The 27,537-nt window shown below is 40.0% G+C and overlaps 2 protein-coding genes across 2 annotated transcripts in view; both read left to right on the forward strand.

The window, feature by feature from the left end:
• Positions 1-19,413, forward strand: part of pnpla7b (patatin-like phospholipase domain containing 7b) — a 36,942-nt gene extending 17,529 nt beyond the window's left edge. The window contains exons 18-36 of the mRNA XM_063017508.1: positions 263-394; positions 916-1,039; positions 1,123-1,236; positions 2,713-2,788; positions 4,037-4,186; positions 5,535-5,598; positions 5,700-5,868; positions 6,573-6,755; positions 7,635-7,753; positions 10,293-10,449; positions 10,540-10,656; positions 14,883-14,952; positions 15,064-15,180; positions 16,002-16,150; positions 16,456-16,608; positions 16,693-16,809; positions 18,105-18,189; positions 18,275-18,369; positions 18,456-19,413. Coding sequence (XP_062873578.1) covers positions 263-394; positions 916-1,039; positions 1,123-1,236; positions 2,713-2,788; positions 4,037-4,186; positions 5,535-5,598; positions 5,700-5,868; positions 6,573-6,755; positions 7,635-7,753; positions 10,293-10,449; positions 10,540-10,656; positions 14,883-14,952; positions 15,064-15,180; positions 16,002-16,150; positions 16,456-16,608; positions 16,693-16,809; positions 18,105-18,189; positions 18,275-18,369; positions 18,456-18,530 — 2,266 coding nt within the window. The 3' untranslated portion in view covers positions 18,531-19,413. The remainder of the gene's footprint in view (positions 1-262; positions 395-915; positions 1,040-1,122; positions 1,237-2,712; positions 2,789-4,036; positions 4,187-5,534; positions 5,599-5,699; positions 5,869-6,572; positions 6,756-7,634; positions 7,754-10,292; positions 10,450-10,539; positions 10,657-14,882; positions 14,953-15,063; positions 15,181-16,001; positions 16,151-16,455; positions 16,609-16,692; positions 16,810-18,104; positions 18,190-18,274; positions 18,370-18,455) is intronic.
• Positions 19,414-19,539: 126 nt separating this feature from the next.
• On the forward strand, positions 19,540-27,332 carry LOC134335351 (kinesin-like protein KIF7). Its single transcript, XM_063017874.1, has 13 exons — positions 19,540-19,708; positions 21,038-21,153; positions 21,571-21,729; positions 22,134-22,238; positions 22,796-22,918; positions 23,006-23,173; positions 23,275-23,308; positions 23,545-23,648; positions 24,697-24,857; positions 25,851-26,010; positions 26,128-26,253; positions 26,808-26,895; positions 27,113-27,332. The coding sequence occupies exons 1-13, from the start codon at positions 19,615-19,617 to the stop codon at positions 27,238-27,240; spliced, it is 1,566 nt and encodes a 521-aa protein (XP_062873944.1). The 5' UTR covers positions 19,540-19,614; the 3' UTR covers positions 27,241-27,332.
• Positions 27,333-27,537: the final 205 nt, after the last annotated feature.

Below are 27,537 nucleotides of genomic sequence, written 5' to 3' on the forward strand. Positions count from 1 at the left end.
CCGGGTCCTTTCTTTTTAGAGTTGGTCCAAAGTCCAAAGGCATGCATATAAGGTGAATTGGAGATACAAAATTGCCTTGAGACAGTGTTTGACATTGGACTAATGAATGATGAACCTCATGTAATCATAACCTGTAAACACATGATGTTAAATCTAATAAATAAATACATTCTCATGTAATACATGCCTCTTACAAGTATATAAACAGTGTGTTTTGTTGTGCAAAATCTTCGTGTTTCAACTGTTTAATGTTTCATCTAAGGATCATGCGTGAGGAACCTCAGGTGGTGATGAAAGTGGCTCACACAGTGGTACGCAGAGTCTCCTCATTCGTCAGACAGATTGATTTTGCACTCGACTGGATGGCAGTGGAGGCCGGAAGGGCTGTTTACAGGTAATTTCTGTCTGTGCTCGCTGTATGGTTCTCACTCTTTTCTGCTCTTAAATTGCCTTCGAGTGTTTTGTGTTATCCCTGACTGTTTCTGATTTTATATTATGTTATAACTGTCTGTTTTTTATTCAATAATGGTTAAATGTTATATTAAATACATTATATGGATAACACAAAAAGTATTGAGACACTCATTTTAATTGATTTATTACACCTGTTAGCAATTGTTGGGAATTCAATAGTTATATAAAGAAAATTGCTTCCAACTTTATACACAGGAGCAGTCATGATGGAAGAGGAAATGGCCTTTCCTAAACTGTTGTTGCAAAGCAAGGTCTATTTTTAGTATTACAGGCCTCACAACTGTCCCTTGTCTAGATAATAGATAATAGGCTATAGAGTAATAGCCATCTTGCTTATGTTTTTTTTTTTTGTCCACAAGTGTCCGACTTAGCCTACAATCCACTTTTGTATCTATTTGACCACTATGAATCATTACTTTCGGGTGCATCTTGCTCTCTCAGGCAGGGTGAGAAGTCAGACAGCACTTTCATTGTACTGAGTGGTCGTCTGCGCTCGGTTATCGCGAGGGATGATGGGAAGAAAGAGCTTGCTGCGGAGTATGGTAGAGGTGACCTCATTGGCGTGGTAAGAGCTATTCTCTGATTATGTATGCAAAACCCAGTTACATGGATATTGTTTTCGTTTTTAATACCTCTTATCTTTTGTAGGTGGAAGCTGTTACACACATGAATCGAGCCACCACAGTGCACGCAGTGAGAGACTCTGAGCTGGCTAAACTACCTGAAGGAGCTTTGGTCTTAATCAAGAGGAAATATCCTCAGGTTTGAGCTATTTGCACTTACTGTCATAAGTCCTGCTCACACAGAAATGTTTACCCAGGTACTAAATAACAGTTTACTTAATCTCAGCAGTGCTACCAGCCTGGCTGCTCACCAGACACAACTGGTCATGCCTAAGAGAGAGAAAGTTGTACATTATTACTTCACATTGCTGCAGCTTTGCCTTCTGGTTGAAGCACTGGCATTGAGTGTCTTTTTGTGGGAATCCAGCACTAGCTGTTGGGGGCAGAAGTCTGTGGCTCTCATAAACCAGCATGATGTTGGTTCAAGCGACAGAATATTCTGAGATCCCTTTTAATGTTGTGCATAACTTAACATGTTTTAAACATGATCAGGATTCATTGGCCAGAAGACAGTACATGATATTGCGAAAAGAATTTGGACACCTGACCATGAGCTTGTTGGACATCCCATTTCAAAAACAAATTATTAAAATAGAGTGACCTCTATGTGATAACAGCCAGTCTTCTGAGAAGGCTATGTCTGTGGGAATTTGTTGCCCATTCAGTCAAAGAGCATTTATATGGCTGGGGATTGATGTTGGACAATAACTCCAATAACAACCTTGGTGCTAATAGCGTACGGGGCACTAGTAGTAGTGACTAGTAATCTGTAGGTTGCTGGTTCAAGCCCCACTACTGCCAGGTTGCTGCTGTTGGGCCCTCAGTTAATCAGACTGTATACTGTCACAGCGCTGTAAGTCGCATTGGATAAAGGCGTCTGCTAAATGCAAAAAATGTAAATGTAAATGGACAAGAAAGCCTCAGTCAATGTTCCAGTTCAGGGCTCTGTGAGTGTTTTTTTAAACCAAGCTTTTCTTCATGTCTTTATAAAGCTTGCTTTGAAGCAACAGCTTATGGAAGGCCATTCCTTGTTCCAGCATGACTGTGTCACTTTACACAAAGTGGAAGCATATAATTTTGTTTTATATACTTGGTTTATATTTAATTCAAAAATTAGATGGGGTGTACAAATACTTTTATCCACATAGTGTACATTGCTTTATGTATCTCTATGCATCAGAATAGCATCAACTTTTCTTCTATATGACAAGAGAAATCTTGAAAAACGTCAGTTCCGACTCTGTATGACCTGTAATATCTTTGCATCAAAAAGGCTTATCAACAGTAATTCTTTCAGACACAAGGCCTGCCTACACTGTCTGAATTGTCATTTTTAGTATAATTTGAAACTAATTTACACCGATAATAACTAAGTAGCCATCATCATGCAGACACACTAAAGAAATGTCCTTGAATTAAAATGACTAATAGAATAAAGTGCTGTCTGAATATTAAAGTGCTGCAGAATAATAAATGTTCTTAACACACCATTAGGTACAATGTAAATGACACACGGTTGTGGGAAAGGTGACTGTTTTTACACAGGATTAATGTGAACTCATGCTAAACCAACCAAAAAACCTGTTAGTATGTTTAATTATTCCTGTTTTTACAGGTGGTGACAAGGCTGATTCACCTGCTTGGACAGAAGATCTTGGGAAACATGCAGCAAGTCAGTGGACCTTTATCAGGTGTGTAAAATGATGATAATGGATTGAAAATAAATCACTTATATAAAGAAAGTTCTATACTTCCAACTTGTAGCAGCAGTTTAGGGAAGGCCCGTGTATGTTTCATGATGACTGTGCCCCTGTGCACAAAGCAAGCTCTGTAAAGACATGAAGTAAAGCTCAATATAAAGAAACTCCAGTGGTCTGCATTTGATATACACTATATGGACAAAAGTATTGGGACACCTCTTCTAATTTTTGAATTCATGTATTTCAACCACAGCAATTGCTAACTGGTGTAATAAATAAATTGGATAAAATAAATTATATGCTTCCAACTTTGCTGCTACAGTTTAGAAAAGGTCATTTTCTGCTCCAGCATGGATGTGGTTCTGTGCACAAAGCAGGCAATTGTGGCTTTCTTGACCAGCCATACAAATGCTCTTTTGACTGAATGGGTGCAAATTCCCACAGACATTCTTTAAAGTCTTGGGGAAAGCCTTATCAGAGGACTGGCTTTTGTTATAGCTGAAATGATCACATAGAGGTCACTTTATTTATTTTTATTTATTCGTATTTTAATGTCATGTTTTAGACACTGGTTACATTTATGACAGGACAGTTACTCATTACACAAGATTCATCAGTTTAAGTTTAATGTCACACACAGTCATGGAAAATTTTGTATCTCCAATTCACCTCACTTGCATGTCTTTGGACTGTGGGAGGAAACCCACGCAGGCAAGGGGAGAACATGCAAATTCAGCACAGAAAGGACTCGGACAGCCCTACCTGGGAATCGAACCCAGGACCTCCTTGCTGTGAGGCGTCAGTGCTACCCACCAAGCCACCGTGCTGCCCTCACTTTATTTAATATATTAATAAAGTTAAATATTTATTTAATAAAATCGGATGTCTAGCAAGCTTACTGTTTTTTTGGAAGAGTACCAACTGGTGGATGTTGTGCTTTATCTGGCATTATAAAATTGGCAGGAGGATGTAAACAGGGAGCGCTTTAAACCTATTCTAATATTTTCTTAGACGTAAACAAACCCTGTTCATTTTACATACATTATTTTGGACGGTTTCCAGACAGTACAACAGTAAATGCATTTTACTAATGTTATACATATGAATCCTATCTGATTCTTTTTGAGTTTGTTATTGATTTACTTTGTTTCCGGTTTGTTCTTATGTACATACTGTATGTAAAATGGATAAAGTGTGTTTAGTGTTTCTAATGCTTCTGCTCCTGAATTTCCCCGTTAGCTCACGGTCTGGGTTTGCATTCCTCCGGCAGTAAATGGGATGTGGGCAATCCTGTCTCCAATCTATCCACCGTTTCCATACTGCCTGTTTCTGATGACGTGCCCATGACTGCCTTTGCTCTGGAGTTGCAGCATGCCCTCAGCGCCATCGGTATGTAATGCCACTTCTGCGAATGTGCCACATTAATACAATAGCATTTCAGTTATGATTTACCCTTGTGCTCTGTTCAGGTTAAAATGTGTTCATTTATATTTTAATAGAGTGACTCAGTGCCACAATGACTTTTTATGAAACAGAAGTTACACTCAGGTGATTTTAGCTGAATGTGCAGTATGTCTCTTAGTAAGGTAAAGCAAGGAAGTGAACGGTCAAAAATGAATGATGAACAAGACGGCTGAAAATTAAAATGAAACTTCAGTCTGCCATACTGCTTTACTGTCCCACCTTTTTCCCAGGATGTTTTCACCTTTATCCTCCAATCTAGTCATTTCCAATTCCTGATTGTGTATCCGCTGGTGCAAGCGCAACCCTGATCTGATCAAGGAGAGCCGGATCACCACGTGTCCAATCTGCGGCCGCTTCTAATCTCCTGCCAGCGTTGGGTTTCCACACAGAGCCATATCACGTATGGAGAGCTATGCTATGGTCCACACTATGATGTGGCAATAAGTAGCAATAGGAGGAACATTCATAACATTTAAATTTTCGGCATTTACCAGACACTTTTATCCAAAGCGACTTACAGTATTGTGACAGTATATTTTTTAAGCAATTGAGGGTTAAGGGCCTCGCTCAAGGGTCCAACAGAGGCAACCTGGCAGTGGTGGGGCTTGAACCAGCGACCTTTCAATTACTAGTCCAGTACAGCTGCTACAATCATGCTTTACCTTGGGCAGTGCAGCTCCTGCAGATGTCTTTCCAATACAGATTTGGTGGTAGTATAAAACTACATAGAATAGAATAGAATTAGTGCCTTTATTTGTTATATATACATATACAGGTGTGCAGTAAAACGAAATTCTTTCTTCGCATATCCCAGCTTGTTTGGAAGCTGGGGTCAGAGCGCAGGGTCAGCCATTGTACGGCACCCCTGGAGCAGACAGGGTTAAGGGCCTTGCTCAAGGGTTCAACAGTGGCTGCATGGCAGAGCTGGGATTCGAACTCTGTACCTTTCAGTTGATAGCTCAACGCCCTACCCACTAGGCTACCACTGTCCCATACATGCTAATTGTATAGCCAATTCATGCAACGTACCGCTTGTTTTGACAACTATATCATATATACAAATAGACCAAAAAGAGCTGGATTAATCTAAGATTTTTAGCTGGACAAAATATCATGTATTAAAGCAGTACTAAAGTTTAACAGAAGTTACTTTGGACTTTTGACTTTTTAACAAGACTCAATTGGGTGTTTTTTGCTAAGCAGTGACCAGAATATGTTAGTTAAGGATTACGCTTGAAACTGTAATGAATAATGCATGCTGCTTGTTTCCCAGGTCCCACTTTACTTCTGACCAGCGACATCATTAAACACCGGCTGGGTGCTGCGGCTCTAGACAGGTAAACCTGATTATTTGTAACAACAAGCGTTCTGTTTGACCAACTCTATGTTATTAACTTAAATTATTAATGTCCCTCGTACTTTTTTTTCTTGTGTCCAGTGTTCATGAATATCGGCTGTCCAGTTGGCTGGGCCAGCAGGAGGACATCCATCGGATTGTTCTGTACCAGTCTGACAGCTCACTGACACCATGGACGCAGCGCTGCATCCGTCAGGCTGACTGCGTCCTCATTGTGGGTCTTGGAGAGCAGGAGCCTACAATAGGAGAGGTAGACATGCAGTTTAGGGAAACAAATCTTCAACCATTTATGTTATTTGATAAACACTATATGGACAAAAGTATTGGGACACCTTTTCTATTTTTTGAATTCATGTGTTCCAGCTACAGCAGTTGCTAACAGGTGAAATAAATCAGTTATATAACGGAAACGATATGCTTCCAACTTTGCTGCAACAGTTTAGGGAGGGTCATTTTCTGTTTGGGCATTAGCATTTATATTGAGCAGGCACCGAAACGCCAGTGGTCTGCACAGAGCTCTGAGCTCAGCCCCACTAAACAGCTCTGGAATGAACTGGAACATCAATTTGGCTTTCTTGACCAACCTCATTGCCAAGCCATACAAATGCTATTTCGAATGAATGGACACAAATTTCCACAGACATACTTCGTCTTGTGAAGCCTTCTCAGAAGAGTGGCTGTTGTTATAGCTGAAAATATCACACAGAGGTCAGTATATTTTAATACTGTTAACTTTTTAAACAGAATGTCCAACAAGCTCATGGTCAAGTGTCCAAATACTTTTGGTCATATAGTGTATGTTCCATGGATCATTAAATCTAAAGCCAGAACAACCAAGCAATACCTTTGTATAATTATAAATCAGCAACTTTACATAATCATATATAACCACATAATATAATAATTACAGTTACAATTATAAACCAAACCAATATGCATTTTTATTTGCCATAGCTGGAGCGAATGTTGGAGGGCAGTTCTGTTCGGGCTCAGAAGCAGCTGGTCCTTCTGCACCAAGAGGACGGTCCCCCACCTCGAGGAACAGCCGAATGGCTCAACATGCGCAGCTGGATCTCAAGGCATCTGCACCTTTCATGTCCACGCAGAGTCTTCAGTCGCAGGAGCCTGCCCAAGCTGGTGCCAATTCCAACATGCTAATCCTACTGTTAATATAAATGCTAATGCTGAGTACAAATCTGAGCCCTGTTTCAGACAGAATTAAGAGTGTAACACATGCTTTGTCATGGTACAGAAACAGCTACAGAGTTTGAAAGCATAAACTTCATTTTCTGTTAATGCTTTTTATACACCACTTAGGAAAGAGTGTAGCTGAAATACCTAAACTCAGTAATTAGGAGGGGCGTCCACTCTTTTAGCCACAGGGTGTATCTTTATTTATTTTATTAGAATTTTAATGTCATGTTTTACACACTGTGGTTACATTCATGACAGGAACGGCAGTTACTCGTTACAGGAGATTCGTCAGTTCACAAGTTTAATGTCAAACACAGTCATGGACAATATTTGTATCTCCAGTTCACCTCACTTGCACGTTTTTGGACTGTGGGAGGAGACTGGAGCCCCCGGAGGAAACCCACGCAGACATGAGGAGAACATGCAAACTCCACACAGAAAGGATCTGTATTGCTTCACCTGGGAATCGAACCCAGGACCTTCTTGTTGTGAGGCGACAGTGCTACCCACCGATCCTCTGTGCTGTCCCAGGGTGTATCTTGTACCTCAGGAAAGCACCATGTCCAGCCATATCCTAGAGTTCTCCTGAAGTCCAGCTGAGTCCATGCAGTGTCCAAACTGAATGTGCTCTAAATGCACGACATGGAGAAACAGACTGAGGGCAGAAAAATGCTAAATGTACTGTAGATGACTGCAGAACTGCTGAACATCAGCTGTTAGCTCTGGTATTGATTGAAAAAAAAAATGGCATACACTAGTTGTAAACTTGAATCTTGATTGTGAATCGTACATCTTTTATTAAACTATTTTTCCTCTGTTCAGAGAGAGATGTATCAGCGTGTGTTTGAGAAGCCGCCAGACCGCCACTCTGATTTTTCACGCCTGGCCCGACTGCTGACTGGCAACGCAATAGCCCTGGTGCTGGGAGGAGGGGGCGCGAGGTACCGCCACTCTTTCTGACCCACTTCATTACTATACTTCCACTCACTCAGTCCTGTCAGAATTTGTTTCTGCTCTGAGTTCAGATCACTCATGAATAAAATGCATGTTCATATTTAGTGGCATGTCGATCGATTCGACTAACGTTCCTTTTTCATTTGTCCAACCAAAGTTTATTAAATTTAGCGTTTGTAATCCTGTATAACAGTAATAATAGAAATGAACTTGAGTAGTCGTTGTAGGTTTTGTATTTTAAACGTGTTTATATGTGCATGTTTGCTCTCTTTGCTGATAGTTTTTTCTGTTTGTCTGCTCTCTGTACTTTTTTATTCGGTCAGTCTTTGGACCTTGTAAAAGGTGGGTGACTCTAGCATGTATTAATCCTGCATGATTTACAGTCTGTTATGTATGGGCATTTACTACACAGTAACCTCATTTATTATTGATATTTATTTAATATTATCCATGCAGCAGTATCTCAATCCCCCATTGTTTTAAACACATAGTGGGGTTTTCTCTTTTTTTTTACAGACAAAAGTCTAAGCAAACAGTGGTTTCCAAAACAGTCACAGCAGCTTTTTAATGAGCTCCCTATTCATGACACCCTAAAATGGCACCTGTCTTTATATCAGGCCTAATTAAAACCATCTACAGTATATACATCTAAGATACACTGTCAGGTTATTATGACTACTTCCTACTTTCGACGGCGGCAGCACGTAGCTCATGAAGGAAGTCACATTCGTGAGCTGGCTTGGTGGGTATATAAGGTGTGCAATAGGCTGTCTGCACATATATCCCTCATTTCTGTCATGGGTAAATGTACCCTGGGGTGGATGGGACCTTCCAGCAAGACAATGCGACATGTCACACGGCTAAAAATGTCCAACATTGGTTAGAAGAGCATGACCAAGACTTCCAAGTACTACCCTGGCCCACTAATTCTCCAGACTTGAACCCAACTGAGCATCTGTGGAACAACCTCCATCGTCACACCCTCTAGCAGCTGTGGGATGCACTTCAGTCAGCATGGCTCCAGATACCTGTGACAACCTACCAGGACCTTATTAAGTCACTCCCAGCTTGTCTAGCTGCTGTCCATGCTGCAAAACGGCGGTTACTCTGGATATTAGCTGGTGCTCATAATAATGTGACTCGACTGTGCATAATAGATGGTTATTATTATTATCTGCTATTTATATTATTTGTCAGCTGAACAGCAACAAGCTTCTTACAATGTTCTAGTTGTACACATAGTTTAACATATCACAACTCACCCCCTGAATTTGACATTTTATGCCTGAAACTGCATAAACAAATGCTTTTCACATGGACAGGGAAAACAGTAGCACCATTTCTTAATGAATTGTTTTCTGAACCTAAACCTTTAAAAAGTGCAACAAAATAAATGTACTATCTTGAAAGTAATCTAAAGTGCTTAAAACGTGAACAAAACTGCAAACACGTTATTTTATTATTGTCATTTAAGTAAGTAGATGCATTAGCTTAATTGCATTTTACATTAGAAAATTGTACTACCAGGGGTCTACTTTTATGCTGCAGAGGTCTGGAATTGATTGCTCGTACCCATCACAAGTAATTTATGCTGATCTCACATGATTTTATTTATTCTGTAGATTACAGACCTGTTTGAAGTGAACCTTTTTAGAAAGTACCATTCAGTTCGGGACACAGCACCCACTCTTTTTATTCAGAAATGGATGTCAGTCTGTGTAGCACATAGCGATTCATACAAACAAAACAGCTGTAAACAATTTCTGTGCTCTAATAGAAAAGATCCATAAAATTAATGCATAGAGAACAAATTATGGTTTGTAAATCATGAAATGGGCATGATCGAAATTATAAATATTAACCCCTAACTTATCTCACTATAGTATGATAACTGTGTGCTTGGTCAAATAAGGACACGCTCAGATGGTGCAACGATAAAGTACGCCAGCCCACTACCAATGAGATCCAGGGTTCGAATCTCAGTGGAGCTATCGATGGTTGGCTAGTGTCCGAGTGATGGGGGGCGATATCCGTTTCTGAATAACTGATTAACTAGCCATTGGGTCACAAGTCTGGATAAAAATAGGAGGGTTATGTCAGGAAGGGCATCGGGTGTAAAAACTGAGCCAAATCTGGCGTGTGAACCAGATGTGCTGTGGAGACCCCTAAATTCAGGATCAGCTAAAGAAAAAAACTATATTAATAATAATTTCTGATGACGTGAACAAGTCATGTACTAAATGAATGCAGGATGCAGGCTGTAGCCTTCTTGCATATTTGTGCACATTGTAAATCAATTATAAACTCTGCCTGTTGACCAAATTTGATGGCCCACAGGCTACCACCACACAGGTATTTTAACTAGAAAAAAATTGCTTTCTTTTCTTAGTACTGTTAAAATGATTGTCTGTAGCAGCTGCCCAAACATTACAGATTGTAACTAGGCTGAAAATCCCTTGTTTATAAACCCTGTTTAATGTGATTTTAGTATGATCTCACAGCTGACTCAGCTTCTCTCTCCTGCAGAGGTTGCTCTCAGGTGGGCGTCATCCGGGCTTTATGCGAAGCTGGCATCCCTGTCGATCTGGTGGGTGGCACCTCTGTTGGCTCCCTGATGGGTGCGCTGTTCGCAGAGGAGAGAAGCTACAGCCGCATGAAAGTCAGAGCACGCGAATGGGCCATCGTAAGTCATAGAGAGTCATAAGTCATAAATCTCTGTAGCACTGCTGCTGTTCATCTTTTTTATCTGCATCGTCTCTCTTCTGCTTTTCAGGATTTTGGATCAATGTTTAAGAAGATCCTGGATCTGACGTACCCTGTCACCTCCATGTTCACCGGGGCTTCATTCAACTCCAGCATCGGTGCAGTGTTCAAGGACAGACAAATTGAGGTCGGAAATAGTTTAAAGCCTTTTAACTTTTGTCTTTAGTTAAGTATGAGGACACTTCTTCTTATGATTGGATGAAGCATGAAGTCAATAAAATCCCATTAAACATACAAATTAAAATGCCAGCTCTGGCCTGGCTTTCCCATTCAGGCAAATGAGCATTTGTAAGGTCAAAGTCCCACACTGCTGCAGGCACTGCCAATTATGCCTGCTAGATGACGCCCAGCCGATTGGTGGCAACGCCGAGTTTCAACCAAGGAGTTCAGAACCTCTGCGCTGGTGTGCTAGTGGAATATCCAGCTGTTCTTGCCATCTATGTTTTACCTATTGCATAACAGCCACCAACCTGGAAAGATAAGGTCTAGCAAATGCTTCCTCTGAAGTGCTTGAAGCCAATTTGTCTTCATGAACTATGGTGCCAGTAAGCTGAAGGTATACCAGAAAAACTAGAAGTAATAAGAAAACCAAGCTTTCTTTATATCCCAGACTGCCTTTGCACTAATAAATCATGCAACTCCTATTTTATGCCACAGATTCTGTTTTGAGAGTTTGACACAATGACAGCTGGTGCAGTTTTCTCTAGCTTTTTTGCATAAAACATTTAAAATGATTTATTTTATATTTCTGCTGTTATATTATTTTCTCAGGGACTGAAGTACATTATCAGCATTACACTAGATACACTATGGCTCAAATATGTCTGACATTACATATTAAATCCAAGGGCAGTAATATAAAGTTGGCTCTGTAGTGCAGCTGTAACAGCCTTCAATCTTCTGGCAAGGCTTTCTACAAAACTTTGGAATATGTCTGTGGGGATTTCTATTCAGTCAAAAAAAGATTTTCAGGTACTGCTGTTAAATAAGAAGACCTGGCTTGCAATTGTTGTTCCTGTCTGCAAAAAGTGGTCTATTGGGGTTGAGTTTAGGACTCCACTGGAGTTCCTCTACATCAGTGGTTCTCAAACTGTGGTACGCGTACCACTGGTGGTACGTGAAGCAGCACGAGGTGGTACGCCAGATAATCTCGGAAAAGTAATTACATGCACCGAAAAAATAAATAATTTAATAATTACAAGTAAAAAAATATGAAACAAAATGTGTAAATTACTAATAAAATCTGTTTCAAAGTTCTTATAATTCTGTTTTAATAAAATCAGTTTAATTAAAACGAATGTGTTTTAAAAAATATTCGGGGCTACGCAGACACCGTACTTCATTACGTTTATACTTCAAGTTCGCGGTTTCCATCTCGAAATTTCCGAAACGCTTTTGTCAGAGCAGATCTGAGTTTGAATCTCACTGATCTCGTTCCTGACATCACAAGGCTGCTCCGCTAAACAGGCGCACTCACTGAAATGGTCAGTGGTAACTGCATACAGTGTATCACAAAAGTGAGTACACCCCTCACATTTCTGCAAATATTTTATTATATCTTTTCATGGGACAACACTATAGAAATAACACTTGGATATAACTTAGAGTAGTCAGTGTACAACTTGTATAGCAGTATAGATTTACTGTCTTCTGAAAATAACTCAACGCACAGCCATTAATGTCTAAATGGCTGGCAACATAAGTGAGTACACCCCACAGTGAACATGTCCAAATTGTGCCCAAATGTGTCAATATTTTGTGTGACCACCATTATTATCCAGCACTGCCTTAACCCTCCTGGGCATGGAATTCACCAGAGCTGCACAGGTTGCTTCTGGAATCCTCTTCCACTCCTCCATGATGACATCACGGAGCTGGTGGATGTTAGACACCTTGAACTCCTCCACCTTCCACTTGAGGATGCGCCACAGGTGCTCAATTGGGTTTAGTCCATCACCTTTACCTTCAGCTTCCTCAGCAAGGCAGTTGTCATCTTGGAGGTTGTGTTTGGGGTCGTTATCCTGTTGGAAACTGCCAGGTTTCGAAGGGAGGGGATCATGCTCTGTTTCAGAATGTCACAGTACATGTTGGAATTCATGTTTCCCTCAATGAACTGCAGCTCCCCAGTGCCAGCAACACTCATGCAGCCCAAGACCATGATGCTACCACCACCATGCTTGACTGTAGGCAAGATACAGTTGTCTTGGTACTTCTCACCAGGGCGCCGCCACACATGCTGGACACCATCTGAGCCAAACAAGTTTATCTTGGTCTCGTCAGACCACAGGGCATTCCAGTAATCCATGTTCTTGGACTGCTTGTTTTCAGCAAACTGTTTGCGGGCTTTCTTGTGCGTCAGCTTCCTTCTGGGATGACGACCATGCAGACCGAGTTGATGCAGTGTGCGGCGTATGGTCTGAGCACTGACAGGCTGACCTCCCACGTCTTCAACCTCTGCAGCAATGCTGGCAGCACTCATGTGTCTATTTTTTAAAGCCAACCTCTGGATATGACGCCGAACACGTGGACTCAACTTCTTTGGTCGACCCTGGCGAAGCCTGTTCCGAGTGGAACCTGTCCTGGAAAACCGCTGTATGACCTTGGCCACCATGCTGTAGCTCAGTTTCAGGGTGTTAGCAATCTTCTTATAGCCCAGGCCATCTTTGTGGAGAGCAACAATTCTATTTCTCACATCCTCAGAGAGTTCTTTGCCATGAGGTGCCATGTTGAATATCCAGTGGCCAGTATGAGAGAATTGCACCCAAAACACCAAATTTAACAGCCCTGCTCCCCATTTACACCTGGGACCTTGACACATGACACCAGGGAGGGACAACGACACATTTGGGCACAATTTGGACATGTTCACTGTGGGGTGTACTCACTTATGTTGCCAGCTATTTAGACATTAATGGCTGTGTGTTGAGTTATTTTCAGAAGACAGTAAATCTACACTGCTATACAAGTTGTACACTGACTACTCTAAGTTATATCCAAGTTTCATGTCTATAGTGTTGTCCCATGAAAAGATATAATGAAATATTTGCAGAAATGTGAGGGGTGTACTCACTTTTGTGATACACTGTATATACTAGTGATGAGTCGTTTGTGAACGATCCGATTCCGGTTCTTATCGACTGTAATCCACCCATTCAGCTTCGCATCAGTACAGGGAATTAATCATAACTCGTAATAAGAGCTGCACTTTCAGTTTCACGGAGAGTGAGCGAGACACACACACACACACACACACATATTCACATACACTAACACCACACACATAAACACACACTCGCACGCATGCACACTCATACACACACACACACACACACACAGAGAGAGAGAGAGAGAGAGAGAGAGCTAGAGCTAGTAGTATAATGACAAATAATTGAGAAATAAACTATAAACTTGTTTAATTGTGTTAAATCTGGTTATTTCATTGTGCTTATGTTTTAAAGCAGAAACAAACAGTCGCATCTCTGGACAAAATAGGATTTTTCTGAAACTTAATGAAACTTTTCTCATTTAAGTGTTGTTGAATTAGGAATACATTTAAGGCAAGGTAGCAGCATTTTATATTAATATCGGGGGTGTCTTATAGTTTACCTAGTAGCGCCTCCCGAAGAACGAAGAGCCATTTTTTGAACGGCTCTTTAAAAGGAACCGAGCCAAAAGATACGACTCCCTTCAAAGAGCCATAATTCCCATCACTAATATATACACACACACACACACCTAATTAATGTGTGCCATATGTGGTTCTGTGATGAGAAACATAGGTGGTACTTGGAACTTTTGGTTTGATAATGGGTGGTACTTGGTCTAAAAAGTTTGAGAACCACTGCTCTACATCAACCTCATGAACCACAGGGGCACGCCTTCCTCAGAATGTGGCCACTAAGTTGAAAGCATGTAATTACTTTTATACAACTGATTTGATTTAACACACCTGTTAGCATTGAGTGAATGAAACACCCATTTCAGATGGGTGTCCACATATTTTAGCCATATAGTGTACAAATCTAGCTTGTGGGTATGGCTCACCTTATTAATTACACCTGATTTCAGTCTTGTATTTTCAATAAGGACTTGCTAATGGTACAGGACTGTAGCTACAATACTGATGAGAAGAGCAATTACATTTTAATGACCCACAATTACGATTACTCTTGTGTGTTCCTGCTTGCTATATTTGACTTATTCTTGTTCAGTTTGTGCTGCCCTGTTCCCTGAATTAAACCAGATCCTCTTTTTATAGGAAATCTGACGTATTTTCTCCAGTCAGATTTAAATAAGATCCGTGTGTGTGTTTCTGAACTTTTGTGCTTGTACTGTTCCTTTGCTTCATTATAGGATCTCTGGATCCCGTACTTTAACGTCACAACAGACATCACCGCCTCCTCAATGAGAGTTCACACTGATGGTTAGCCTTTAGCTTTACCGCCTTCACTTTCTTTTGTATTCCAGTGTCTCTGTGGGCTGCAAACACGAGCCATATGTTCTTTCTGTTACTTTTTGAACATTTTTCTGTCAGGCTCTCTCTGGAGGTATGTGCGTGCCAGCATGTCTCTCTCGGGCTACCTGCCTCCACTCTGTGACCCGAAAGATGGACATTTACTCATGGATGGTGGCTACATCAACAACCTGCCAGGTAGGATTGTGTTTCTCCTTTTTAAATCATTTAAAAATTAAAGTAACATTGTTTTACAGGGTATTGTAGATGCATAGACTTTTCTTTATCAAAATAAAAAAGACTACAGTGACATACAAAAAGTATTTGATCCTTACTAACTTTATATTTTTACATATTTTTACCCTAAATGTTTTAAGATAACCCATCAAGGTATATTTGGGCAAATGTTCCTCCTGGTTAGCAGTGGTTTTTGCCTTTACATAACTAAAACAGATCTGTTTAGGTAATATTAAGATTTATTTATGCTTTGGTGTATCTAGTCTGATATATTCCATTCAGCTGCCCCTGTTTGTGGTCACCATAGCGGATCATCCGCTTGTCCGCATATATGATTTGGCACAGTTTTTACTCTGGACTACCTTCCTGATGCAACCCTCCTTTTTATTGGGCTTGGGACTTTCACTAAGGGTGCACTGATGTGAACCCCCCTGAATACTAGGCTCACATAACGGCATGAGCCTCCTATATTTGTGAACCCAGGCTGAGATTCAAACCCCTGTAACTCTGGTACTGCTGTTACCTGCAGAGTGGCTCTTAGGATTGTGGCACACAATGGTGTGTGGCAGCTTATTCGGGAAGGGGCTTGAACCAGGCACTTTCTGGTTATGAGTACAGTACCATAACCACTGAGCTACTACTGCCACTGAACTATTAAACTCAATAATGTACAATAATTAGTGGATGTCCACATATTTTTGGCCTTGTAGTGTAATGGTGACACATTGGCAACATTATGCTGTGCATCTGCATTTCATTCACTATTTCGTTTGTGTCCATAGCCGACGTAGCTCGCTCAATGGGTGCCAAGGTGGTGATTGCCATTGACGTGGGCAGCCAGGATGAGACCAACCTCACCAATTATGGAGACGCTTTGTCGGGATGGTGGCTGCTATGGAAACGGTTAAACCCTCTGGCAGAGAAAGTGAAGGTTGGTGAACAGGAAGCGGACCATGAAATGAATAATGCAGCATGGAATAAGACATCAGCGAGAAGCGTTGATGATTTATACCAGCAGGTGTCTTTGAGACTTGTCTGGGATAGTAAAAATATATCTCACACTGATGAATCTGTATGTAGAAATGTGTAGCGATGATTCGTATCTTTGTGTTGTGTCTGAATACCTTTTTTACATAACTGGGAGACGCTCTGGCCTGCAGGCGCTGGATGATAAATGGTGACGTAAATAAACGAGTTTGGTTTAGCAAACCGTAACTGTGATGAATGACCCTATAGGTGCTGAACATGGCAGAGATCCAGACTCGGCTGGCCTACGTATGCTGCGTACGTCAGCTGGAATCGGTGAAGGACAGCGACTACTGCGAGTACATCCGACCTGCCATCGACCGCTACGGCACGCTGGATTTCGGAAAGTTTGATGAGATTGCTGTGAGCCACTTCCCTTTCTTTACTTATGCACCTCTGTGTTTCTCGGCTCTCTCTGAATCTTTGTGTTGTTTCCTGTGCTTGCAGGATGTGGGATACCAGCATGGTAAGACGGTGTTTGATGTCTGGTGCCGCAGTGGTGTGGTGGAGAAGATGCTCAAGGATCGACATCAGGAAGAGTTTCACAAGAGCAAGAGCACCAATGTGAGCGACCTCTGTACTGCACTACAATCGCTCCGTAAAGCTATATATTGTAAAATCACACACACAGAATGTCTTCCTGTCAGACTCAGTTAACCAAGCTGTTACTTGCAATAACAGAAGTAGTGAAACTCTTCATTATTTAATGGCAAATCATCATTTATTGTCCACTATTACAAGACTCCATTAAGGGCTCTGTTATATATTTCCTTCATATATTGCTCTCCTTGTCTGCTTAGATTAGATTAGATACAAATTTATTGTCATTGAGAAAGTACAAGTACAAACCAATAAAATGCAGATAGAATCTAAACAGAAGTACAAAGTAGCGAGCATATAAATAGTGCAGATGATGAGGTAGTTTTAATGTGCATATTTTGAACACAAAAAAAGGCAGTTAAGGTACTGGACTAGTAATCGAAAGGTCGCTGGTTTAAGCCCCACCCTTGCCAGGCTTAAGCAAGGCCCCTAACCCTATTTTGCTTAAACAGTATATTGTCACAATACTGTATGTCACTGGAAAAATGACGAAAATGTAAATGTAAATACATGAATGAACAGTGTGAAAGGCAGAATTGCAGTAAATATTGTAAAACTGCAGATACAGTGTGAACCACACAGGTAGTATAATTGAGCAATTAAATTAAACAGTAATATAGGTATTATAATGGTGGTTGACAGAGAATATTGGAGGGTTTGAGTGTGTCTACATGTGCTTTGTTTGTGTCCTTGACTGTGACGGTGCTGAATCGTGAGGCAAATCCACACACCAACAAGAATGGAAATAAAACCCAAGTGCAAATGATTAAACCAAGGAAGAACAACACTGTGGCTAACCACAAAAAGGGGCTAATCACAAATAAATAAGGTGGCCAAATTAATAGAAACAAAATAACTAATGAAAGACACAAAAACATCTGCAGCCCCAGGACAGAGCAGGGATAGCGCAGAACTGTGAAACTGATGTCACAATATGACAGGCTATTCTGAGAGCTGCCTTGTCACAGTCAGCTGGAGTAGCCTTTCATATTGTGACATATATATATGAAGTTCTGCCTTCAAAATACATTATCAAATTAAAAATAACTGAAGATACACTGTTAAACCATAAAGGTGTCAGAAAAAAAACACATCGAGACACAGAACCCTGAGAATCTAAGAATTAGTTAACTACTTAACAGTTAGTAATTATTTTGAAGACAAGATTACAAAGGAACCTCATTTTGTTTTTACCCCTGGAATATAGTTATTATAAGACCAAAACCTTTAAATAAAGACCCAGTTTTGCTGTCCTGCAGGTGGTGACCTGTCCTAATGCATTTTTCACTGACCTGGCTGAGATTGTGTCCCGAATAGAGCCAGTGAAGCAGGCCATAGTGGACGGTGAGAAATGATTTAGCTCACACCTACATTCAGTAACTGTTTCCTCCTGCTTACCCTCCTCACCTCTTTGATCTTGTTCTCACAGAGGAGTCAGAATATCAGACAGACTACGATGAGGACATAGTGCTGTCAGACCTCGACCTGTCCAACACCAGCAGTGAACACGAGCACACAGATACGGTAAAAAAATAAAGTTTTTAATGAAGTTTAAGTAACAGTGATTGTTTCAAACCTCAGCAGTCAATGTCAAGTTTTGTGTTACTCAGGATGAAGAAATCAAGATCACAAGAAGACACGGACGACACCGGAAACCCAACCACAAAAGTCATAACTCCTACTGAGCAGAAATGCGTAGTAATACATGAAACTGACAAAAGGACGTGAAAACCAGTGCCAACCATTGAGTTTAGGTGTTTTAGCCACACATGTTGCTGTCAACTGTGATACATGTGATGGATTGGTAATCTATCCTTTGAAAAAAAAAAAATGTGTCAATAAATTCACTTCACGATCAAAACTATTTAAACCTGCCTATGCTGAGAACACGTGAAATTAAGCAGGCAGCTATTCTTTATTTCAGCAGTTCAGCCAGCAACAGTTTAGTCTAAGTGACCATCCACAAATGCACCCAACAGGACCACCAAGTTCTTAAAGTTTCGTTGCTGTACTTCTGAAAAGGCCGTTTTTGCTTCTTTGCCCTCCTTGGGGGAAAAAAGGTCCATAAAATGGTGAACCCTGACCTCAAACCCATCCAACACCGTTTAAGCGAACTGAAACACTAACCGTCAACAGGCCTTATTCTGCAACACTATTAAGTGGGCATTATATGATTTTTTTTAGGGCTATGATCAAGTTTAAAATTGTGAACCATAAATAAGCTGCTAAATACAAATACAGTATTACTCATTCTGTATCACGTCTGTGGTCACATCAGAAGCCTTTTGCTCTGAATTTATTTCTTATGCAAGTCTTTCAATGCAATTTTGATCAAATAATGTAGCTGTTCTGTGGTTATTTGTTCTGTTTATAATGTTAGTAAGAATGTGTCTGAACTGTAGACGTGTTTATTGTAATAATGTTACGCTCATGACATTCATGTTAAAGTAGTTGTTTGTATATGTTTGTACATACATATTATAGAATAATTTTTCTTGTTAGAAAACAAAATACCTTACAGATATGTGGGCTGTTTCATTTCCAAGCTCTGGAAATAAATATAAAAATACATGATTCAAAGTGATTCTGTGTTTTTTGTCGTGACTCAATGAATCGATTCTTTCTCGAACTACTTCTGACCAATCAGAATGAAGAATTCAACCGCACGGTATTATAAATAAACAACGCATAACGGTTCTAACTGACGTTTTCCGATATGTTCGGACATTTAACTAGCTTAAAAAGTTGTACATTTAAAATAAAGTTAGGATGAAAACTCAGTGCTTGGATGATATGAGTTTGGAAACAGACGAACATCTAGTGCTGACTCTACAGGAGCAGCGAGTCCGGGTACAGAAGAGAGGTACCGTTAAACCCACCCGCTTTCATTCCTAACCGACCGAATATTTTTCAAATTTTTCGAGGTTTTCGAGTCTTGCAGTCGTTTTCACCGGATGTTCAGCTATAAAACAGTTATCATGTTAAAAAGTATATCATACGTGTACACAAACTACTCTAATTAGTTAAAAAATAATAATACTATGTACTATTAAAAAAACGCACCAATAGCGGTAGTTTGGTTTAGCATGTAACCGTCCGCCAGTTCACTCACACAGTTGAAAACAGTGCATTCACTTCTTATTAACTTAAAACTGCCACCACATACTTACCCAATACAAATGTATGTATATGTTTTGACTTGTATGTGCGTGTAAGATCATATTTATTTATTAGGGTTTTAACGTCATGTTTTACCCTCATTGGTTACATTCATGACAGGACAGGTAGTTACTCGTTATACAAGATTCATCAGTTCACAAGTTTAATGTCAAACACAGTCATGAACAATTTTGTCTTTGGACTGTGGAAGGAAACCCACACAGACACAGGGAGAACATCCAAACTCCACACAGAAAGGACACGGACAGCTCCACCTGGGAATCGAACCCAGGACCTTTTTGCTGCGAGGCGACAGTACTACTCACTGAGCCATCGTGTTGCCCTGTAAGATCATATACCAGCTAAAAATATTCATTATTCATCATTAACCAGTTGGTCCTGGTCAGGGATGCAGTGGTTGTCAGAAACACAAGGCACCAGTTACAAAACTTCTCTCATTTACCACAGACAAAGTGGGCAAATGCATCATTTTATTTGGGAATCTGTTGGACAGGACATTGCAGAGAATAACTATTTTCCATTCACTTATACTAAATGGCATATTTTTGGGCAGTGGAATTAAACTAAAGTAGCCAGAAAACTATTAACTTAAGGTAAGGATCAAACTTATGTCCACTACCTGCTGTTTTAATCTCTTATATACAGTATATTTTTAAATTGTAAGTCTAACTACTAGTATTATAACATGTTACTCATTTTTAATAATACATTTGATCCTTACTTTTTGTCACTATGAGGACTTAGTGTGAGTTTTCTACCAGTGGGGTGTGAGTGAGAGTGTACAATGCTTTGCACCGGATGGGCACCATGTCTTAATAAGGGTTGTGGTGGGTTTGGGTTCACCTGGAAACACTGGATGCAAGACTGGTATTCCCTCAGACGTAGCCAATTGTGCCCGTGTAAATGCCCAGCTGGTAGATAGCCGGCAGATGTATCATTCTATAAAGAGTTGATGGTCTTCAGTGTAAGGATGAGCAATTAAATGTGTTTACACTACTAAATACTGTTTCAGAAAAGCAGTTACAGACTGAGTACAATGCAGCCAAGGAGGTGTTTAACAGCAAAACCAAGTCCTCTTTTATGCAACCAGGAGGCAAACACTTAACCAGCCCTGGACAGTCAATCAAGGTATGTAAAATACATCCAAAAGGAAGTAAAAATATTAGCTTTGAACATCTTTTACTTTACAATAGTAGGAATATAGTTGTGCTGTATATAAACAAATACAATTACAGTGGCTATTTGTAAGATGATTACATATCCTATATTTCTAGGGACAGTCCTGCGATTTCTTCACAATCCCAATCCATGAACTGTCTAGATCAGGCTTTAATCATTAATATTTGGGGTATTTGTGTACCCGGACACTTAATAATGCAACCCGAACTTTTATAAAATGGATCTATATGTATGCTTCCTATACATTAGTGTATGTGTGCATTTGGTCACTGATGCAGCCCATTCAATAAAAAGGTTGAAAAACCCTGTGCTACATATTTGTACAGTTAAATGAACCTCAGACATGCATATTGTGTATTTTTGTAGAGGCTGGTGAAGCGTGAGCACGAGAGGCTGTGTGCTCTGATAGCACAGCACGACGAGCTGCAGTTTACAGTTCGGAGCAGAGAAGTTCAGCTGGAACAGAGTGTGAAAAGTCTAGAGCTGTACAATGCTCCTGATAGCACAGCAGAAATGCATGACCAGGTAGTAATGCACCTTCATGTGTTTTTTGAGCTGCATCAAGTATCGAGTGCATTTAAAATCAACTGAATTTCAGGACCATGGACAGCAAATCAAATGTCTTCTAGTTTTATTCATTCATTCATTCATTCATTCTCACCAACATGCCTTATTCTAATTAGTCAAAGTGATTCCTAAGGCAGAAACACATCCAGGACAAAAAGCAAACCCACTTAAGGGGAGCACCTACACAAGGACAGTTATACACTTATATAAGGGCACCTATACTGCCCACTGTTCCATTATGATGGAGTTTTTCTGGTTTAATTCTCAGGCAATGGAAAAATCGCATGTTATCGCGAAGATCTGAAATGAACAGTACGCCTACATATTATACTTACAGTTTTGTGTGTGCTTGTGTAAATTAGAGGGTGCGACAGCTACAGAACAATTTGGAGAAAATCAGCTTGAAGATCACAGAGGGCGAAAAAATTCACAGTACTGGTGTGAGTCTGCGAGAACATCTGCAGCAGGTCAGTGTCCATAATAAACAAATAAAGCTCTTTTCTATCAGTTTTCTTAAATCGTTTACAAAGATTGAATGCCACTGAACTAATCCAGTTAGGTCTGTTCTCATTATTCTTGTACACATTTTATTTCATTTTCATGTTTTATCACTGCATTATCTTGGTCAGGCTTGTGGTGGGTCCAAGTTTTCCAGAATAACTGGGTGCAATACAATAACACAACATGGACAGGACACCAACCCATCACAGGGCATCGGCCCCCTTCCCCCTAGTCATGATCGATCATGTTTGTATGTAGACATTCAGCTGGCTAATTCCCATACTTTACATGCACCCATTTATTTTCTGAACATGAGAAACTTGATCTTCTGTTCAAATGCAGATTACGAATGTCAGACGGGCATCTCTGGGCTTTTTTTAGCAGATGAGTTTTGCTTAGGGAGTAAAAACAAAGATGTTTGTGATACGGTTAATTGTTATTGTTCTTTATGCATTTTTTATTTCTTGTCTCTGATCTTCCTTTACCATTTCACATTGTACAATTTGTATTGTTTTGTGCATAGGAGGTAAGAGAGCTGCCTCAGGCATTAGAAAAGCTGCATAAGACCATTCTCAAAAACCATACAGAACTTTGTAAAGTAGCCATGATGTCTCAGTCTGCCCAAGCTGGCCTGGACACCTCCAAGGTACCTCATGCCTAGAAATACAAAGATTAATTACAAATAATGAATCACCACACTGGACATGTTTATTAACTGGACCTTGTCCTGCAGTCCATGCTGCTGCAAATAGAGGAGCAGTTGATGCTGGAGCAGCAGGTCACAGAAAGCATGCTGAGTGAGGTGGAGGCAGAAAAAGAAAAGCAGACTGGTAGGCGTTTAGACTACCAGCGAGAGGAAGGAGGGCACATTACCAAGGCTGTACACAGAATGAAAGAAGAGGTAAATAGAGAGATAGCACATCAGGGAGGAATTTTAATTGTTGCTATCCCAGAGGAAGCAGAAAGGTTCAAAGTAATTCATAATGTGATGTTGCACTACAGGGTAAGAAGCTGATCGATCCATCTGCTGTCCAAAGTAAGATAATCACAAACATGTTTAAATACCAAAATCCTATTATTGCTTTATTATTTTACTCACACAGAGGTTCAAACTAGATCTCATATTTCAGGACAGACTTGGAATTTATGCAACTCTTTCTTTTCTGTGACTGAATGATTGGAACATGAAAAAAAACTTTTATAAATTTGTTCCTTACATAAGGCTAGAAGCTTGCTGGTTAAAAAATGTGATCCTTTTGGTGTGATCTTCAGTGGCTCAGCAGTTCAGTGATCAACCGGGCAGTCTGCAGAGTGAAGTTAAACTGATCGAGAGCATTGATGAGCTGAAGGAAGCTCTGAGCTGCACTGATTTGCAGGTACATTTTCTGAATGATCTTACTTCACATATAGAGCACACACTGTTGGCAAAGATGCAATTTGTTTTGGTATTAAATTGCATTTTTAATAGTATTAATTTACAATTTACATAATTCAAACAATTAGGTTAACTATCATCATATTCTAACTATTGTTGAGTGTGTGGCTCTTTTCTTATCCACCTGTACTGAAATGGGTTAGTTGTGTCCCTAATAACTTTTTAATTTTTTAGAAAATAACTGACCCCTTGTCCTTCATCTTGTAGGGCCTAATGAGTTTCAAAATGCAGGGACTAAATCATCAGATATAAACACTGATAAGCCCACAGACTGAGATTTATTAATAATATTAAATGCTTGAGCAACGTGGGTTTATATTATTTGCATGGCCTAAACAAGGCTATAAGTAGATTTAAAAGTTTAGGCTATTCACAGGCTGGGTGCCTACACAGACATGATTGGATATGTCTGAGGGTGGGTAGGCCGAAGGGATTCCTCATTACTGCTGTAACTTCTGCCTCTGTTGGCTGGTTGATGGTGCCTGCATAAAAAAAAAATGGGAATAATGGAGAGCACTGTGCGACCTTGTGCAGTAGTCAACTGCTTTTTTTAACCTGCAAATGTGTTGGAGGGGGCTCTCATCAGTCAGGGTAGGGGTCTGCAGCAATTAAAAAAAAAATACAGTAAATATTATATAAACAAACCAGAGACGGTGACTAGACTTCCTGAACTGTATAAGGAAGAAATCCTGAGAAGAACTATGACTTTGGGGGTGTTGAGGGGGTGAAATCACATTTTCTAAGTGACACCAGGCCATGACACTATAAAAAAAGAAAAACAAACACAACAACTGCATTAGGTGTATTAGCTGTTTTTATTCACTGTGGCAGCTGTCATCATCATTGCAGCAGTCTTCGACAACTGTTAGTCTCTGAGTGTCCAGTTCTGTCATTGTGAGTGTCATTCACTGCTACAGAAAGTGCAGATACCTTCAAAATAATAAAAAAGGACCCAACATGATATGTAACAGCACTGTTTGTTATTGAAGGAGTTGGTGACCTGTTTGATGTCCCAGAAAGCTATGCAAAAACGACTGCTGTCTCAGATAACCAAGTTTGAAGAACTTGTAAAGCAGCAGCGAGAGGATCTGGAGGCCGTGGAGCTTCAGTACGCTCAGCTCAAGTTTACTGATGGACCAGGTACTGAACGGTAAGGCCTGCAGAGCCAAACGTCCCACAGAAATGCACACCACACTGAAAAACAGGACAATTATTTAGGTGTTTAAGCAACACAAATGTATAACATTAATTATTAATTAATTCTTGAATTCTAATGATTGAATTCATATGTTTCAGCCATGACTAACAGTTGCTAACAGGGGTAATAAATCAGTTATGTAAGGGAGATTCTATGCTTCCAACTTTGCAGCAACAGTTTAGGTAAGGCCCTTGCCAGCTTTACTGTGTCCCTGTGCACAAAGCAAGCTCTATAAAGACATGAAGAAAATCTCGGTTTGAAGAAACTCCAGTGGCCTGCACAGAGTCTTGACCTCAGCCCCAGTGAAGAACTTTAGAATGAACTGGAACATTAGTTGAGGCTTGACCAACATCAGTGCCCAGCCATAGAAATGCTCTTTTGACTGAATGGGCACACATTCTCACAGACATACTCCGAAGTGGCTGCCATTATAGCTAAAACAATCACCTACAGTCACTCTATTTTAATATTATTAGTTTGTGAATGGGATGTCCAACAAGCTTATGGCCATTCCTCCAAATACAACCAGTAGTGTGAAGTTTATTGGTCCCACCCAGCATTTTGAAACATTCCTAGCATTGACAGACCAGATTGATATCCTTTCTGATTTCTATTGAGATGTTTAGACATTTCTTCCCTATTTCTTACCTAGGGCTTCATGATTAATGACCCACCAGTGATATGCTCAAACACGAGATACAGGCACTTCATTTAACCATAATCAAATCAAACACAAAGGTCCTGCACACTGTCTTGGTTTTTTTTTACCGTCCTTAAACAAAGTTCAGGAGCTGTATGGAATAATGTAAGGGCCCAAAATCTTTTTAACAAGCCCCTGTATTTGAAAAAAAAAACTGCATTTAATGAATTAAAACTTTATTTGAAAGAAACATATATGTGATGACAGGTCGTTAGGTTGACTAAATACCTTGTGTTGGTTTAAAGGTACAAGAAACAAAAGGTGGAATTAGAGAAGAAGCTTTGCCGCAAACAGGAGCGATGCAACCAGTGGCAGAGCAGACTACACCAGGCACAGGTGGTGCTACAGAGTATTGACCAGGACTTTAACAACCTCTACTACAGAATGACATCTGAACCAGCCAAGGTTAGTATTGAAACCAGTTGATTTGTGTTTTTCTAGTGTCTTTGTCACTTCATTTTTTGTGCAGTGTATTTGATTGACAAAGTTTTTGGCTTTCAGTTGTGCTTACTATGCTCACAGGGTCCTCCAAATAAGAGCAGTCTGGATGCCATAAAGAAACTGAGTGAAATCAGGGCTTATCTGTCCAGTTTGGGGATATTACCCCCAGATCTAGCTGAGAACCAGCTCAATCTGGGTCAAGATAAGGTCAATAGACTCTTTCTTTCTGCCTGTTAATCTCTTACTGGTTCTTTATGCTGCCTTCATGTGCTATTAGGATTATTGTTAATACGAATTCTTCACTTAAACGTTGTACTAAGCATTCCAAGTTGTAATTACAAACATGAGCTATTTAAAAGTTATTGATTAGATAATAAACTTTGTCCAATTATAATGGAGGAGGACATGGAGATTTCGTCATTTTAATTAGGTCATTGGCAGTGGGTTGTAAATTTTTATAATGTTATTAAAAAACTGAACACATCACAGTCCTGACCAAATAAAGCAATGATCCTTCCTAAACAGGAAATGAAATAAATAACCTTAAAGAAAAGGGGAAACTGATATTGGGGAGATATTGGCATATCTCTCATTCGTCCAGGCAATGAATGCACCAGAAATACGTAATCAATAATCATTATTTTCCCTTAAAATGAGCCTTATGAGTAACTTGTAACTTAGTCTGGTGAGCACTTGAAGGCAGCATTATTAGTACAAATGCTGTTAACCCTTTAAGGCTAATAAAAACGTTATGTCAGCAGATGTGGGGCCTACAGGAGCAGAACGCCATGATGGAGCCCAATTACTTCAGGAGTGTGAGAAGCACAATGGCGGGCCATGCCACTGATGGTCAGTCTTATATTTCCAAGGTGTCTGCACAAACTGTGGGGGGTGGGATAGTATTCATATCCATATTTTGGTACTCTAGAACTGTATTGATTGAGCACAACTCAAAGGCAGATGTTAAGAGCAGGTGATATTTTTTTTATTATATTCACCTGCTCTTAACATCTTCCTTGTGAGTTGTGCACAGTTTGTAGATCTGTTTTCTCTTTTCTTTCTTCAGAATCATTAAGGTTTTGCAGCCAGGAGGACTGCTCGCTCACCCGAGACGAGATCAAACGGCGTGGCATTCTACTGATTGAGGCCAGCCAGTTTAAACAGAACCTTACCAAGGCTTTCAAAAAAAGCTGAAGAGGTCAGACTATAAAGAAGAAGAAGAAGGCCAGGTGAAAGAATTCCAGCATACACAATAATAAACATTGCTGAGCGTGAGCTTAAAGTTATCTGTCTCTATCGTTTTTCATGTATTTACAAATCTGGTAAACATATTGGATTTAGCATTAAGTGTTGTTTCTCCTTGAAGATGAAGCTGAAAGTCAGCATTTTTTTTGCACTGTTTCAAGGGTTGGACAGTTACAAAACTGCAATTATTTAAAATACAAAAAATATTTGTATTTAGGCCAGAAATTGTACTTTCTGCTTTTTGTA

This window comes from Trichomycterus rosablanca, chromosome 21 (genome assembly GCF_030014385.1).
Source record: "Trichomycterus rosablanca isolate fTriRos1 chromosome 21, fTriRos1.hap1, whole genome shotgun sequence".
NCBI lineage: Eukaryota > Metazoa > Chordata > Actinopteri > Siluriformes > Trichomycteridae > Trichomycterus > Trichomycterus rosablanca.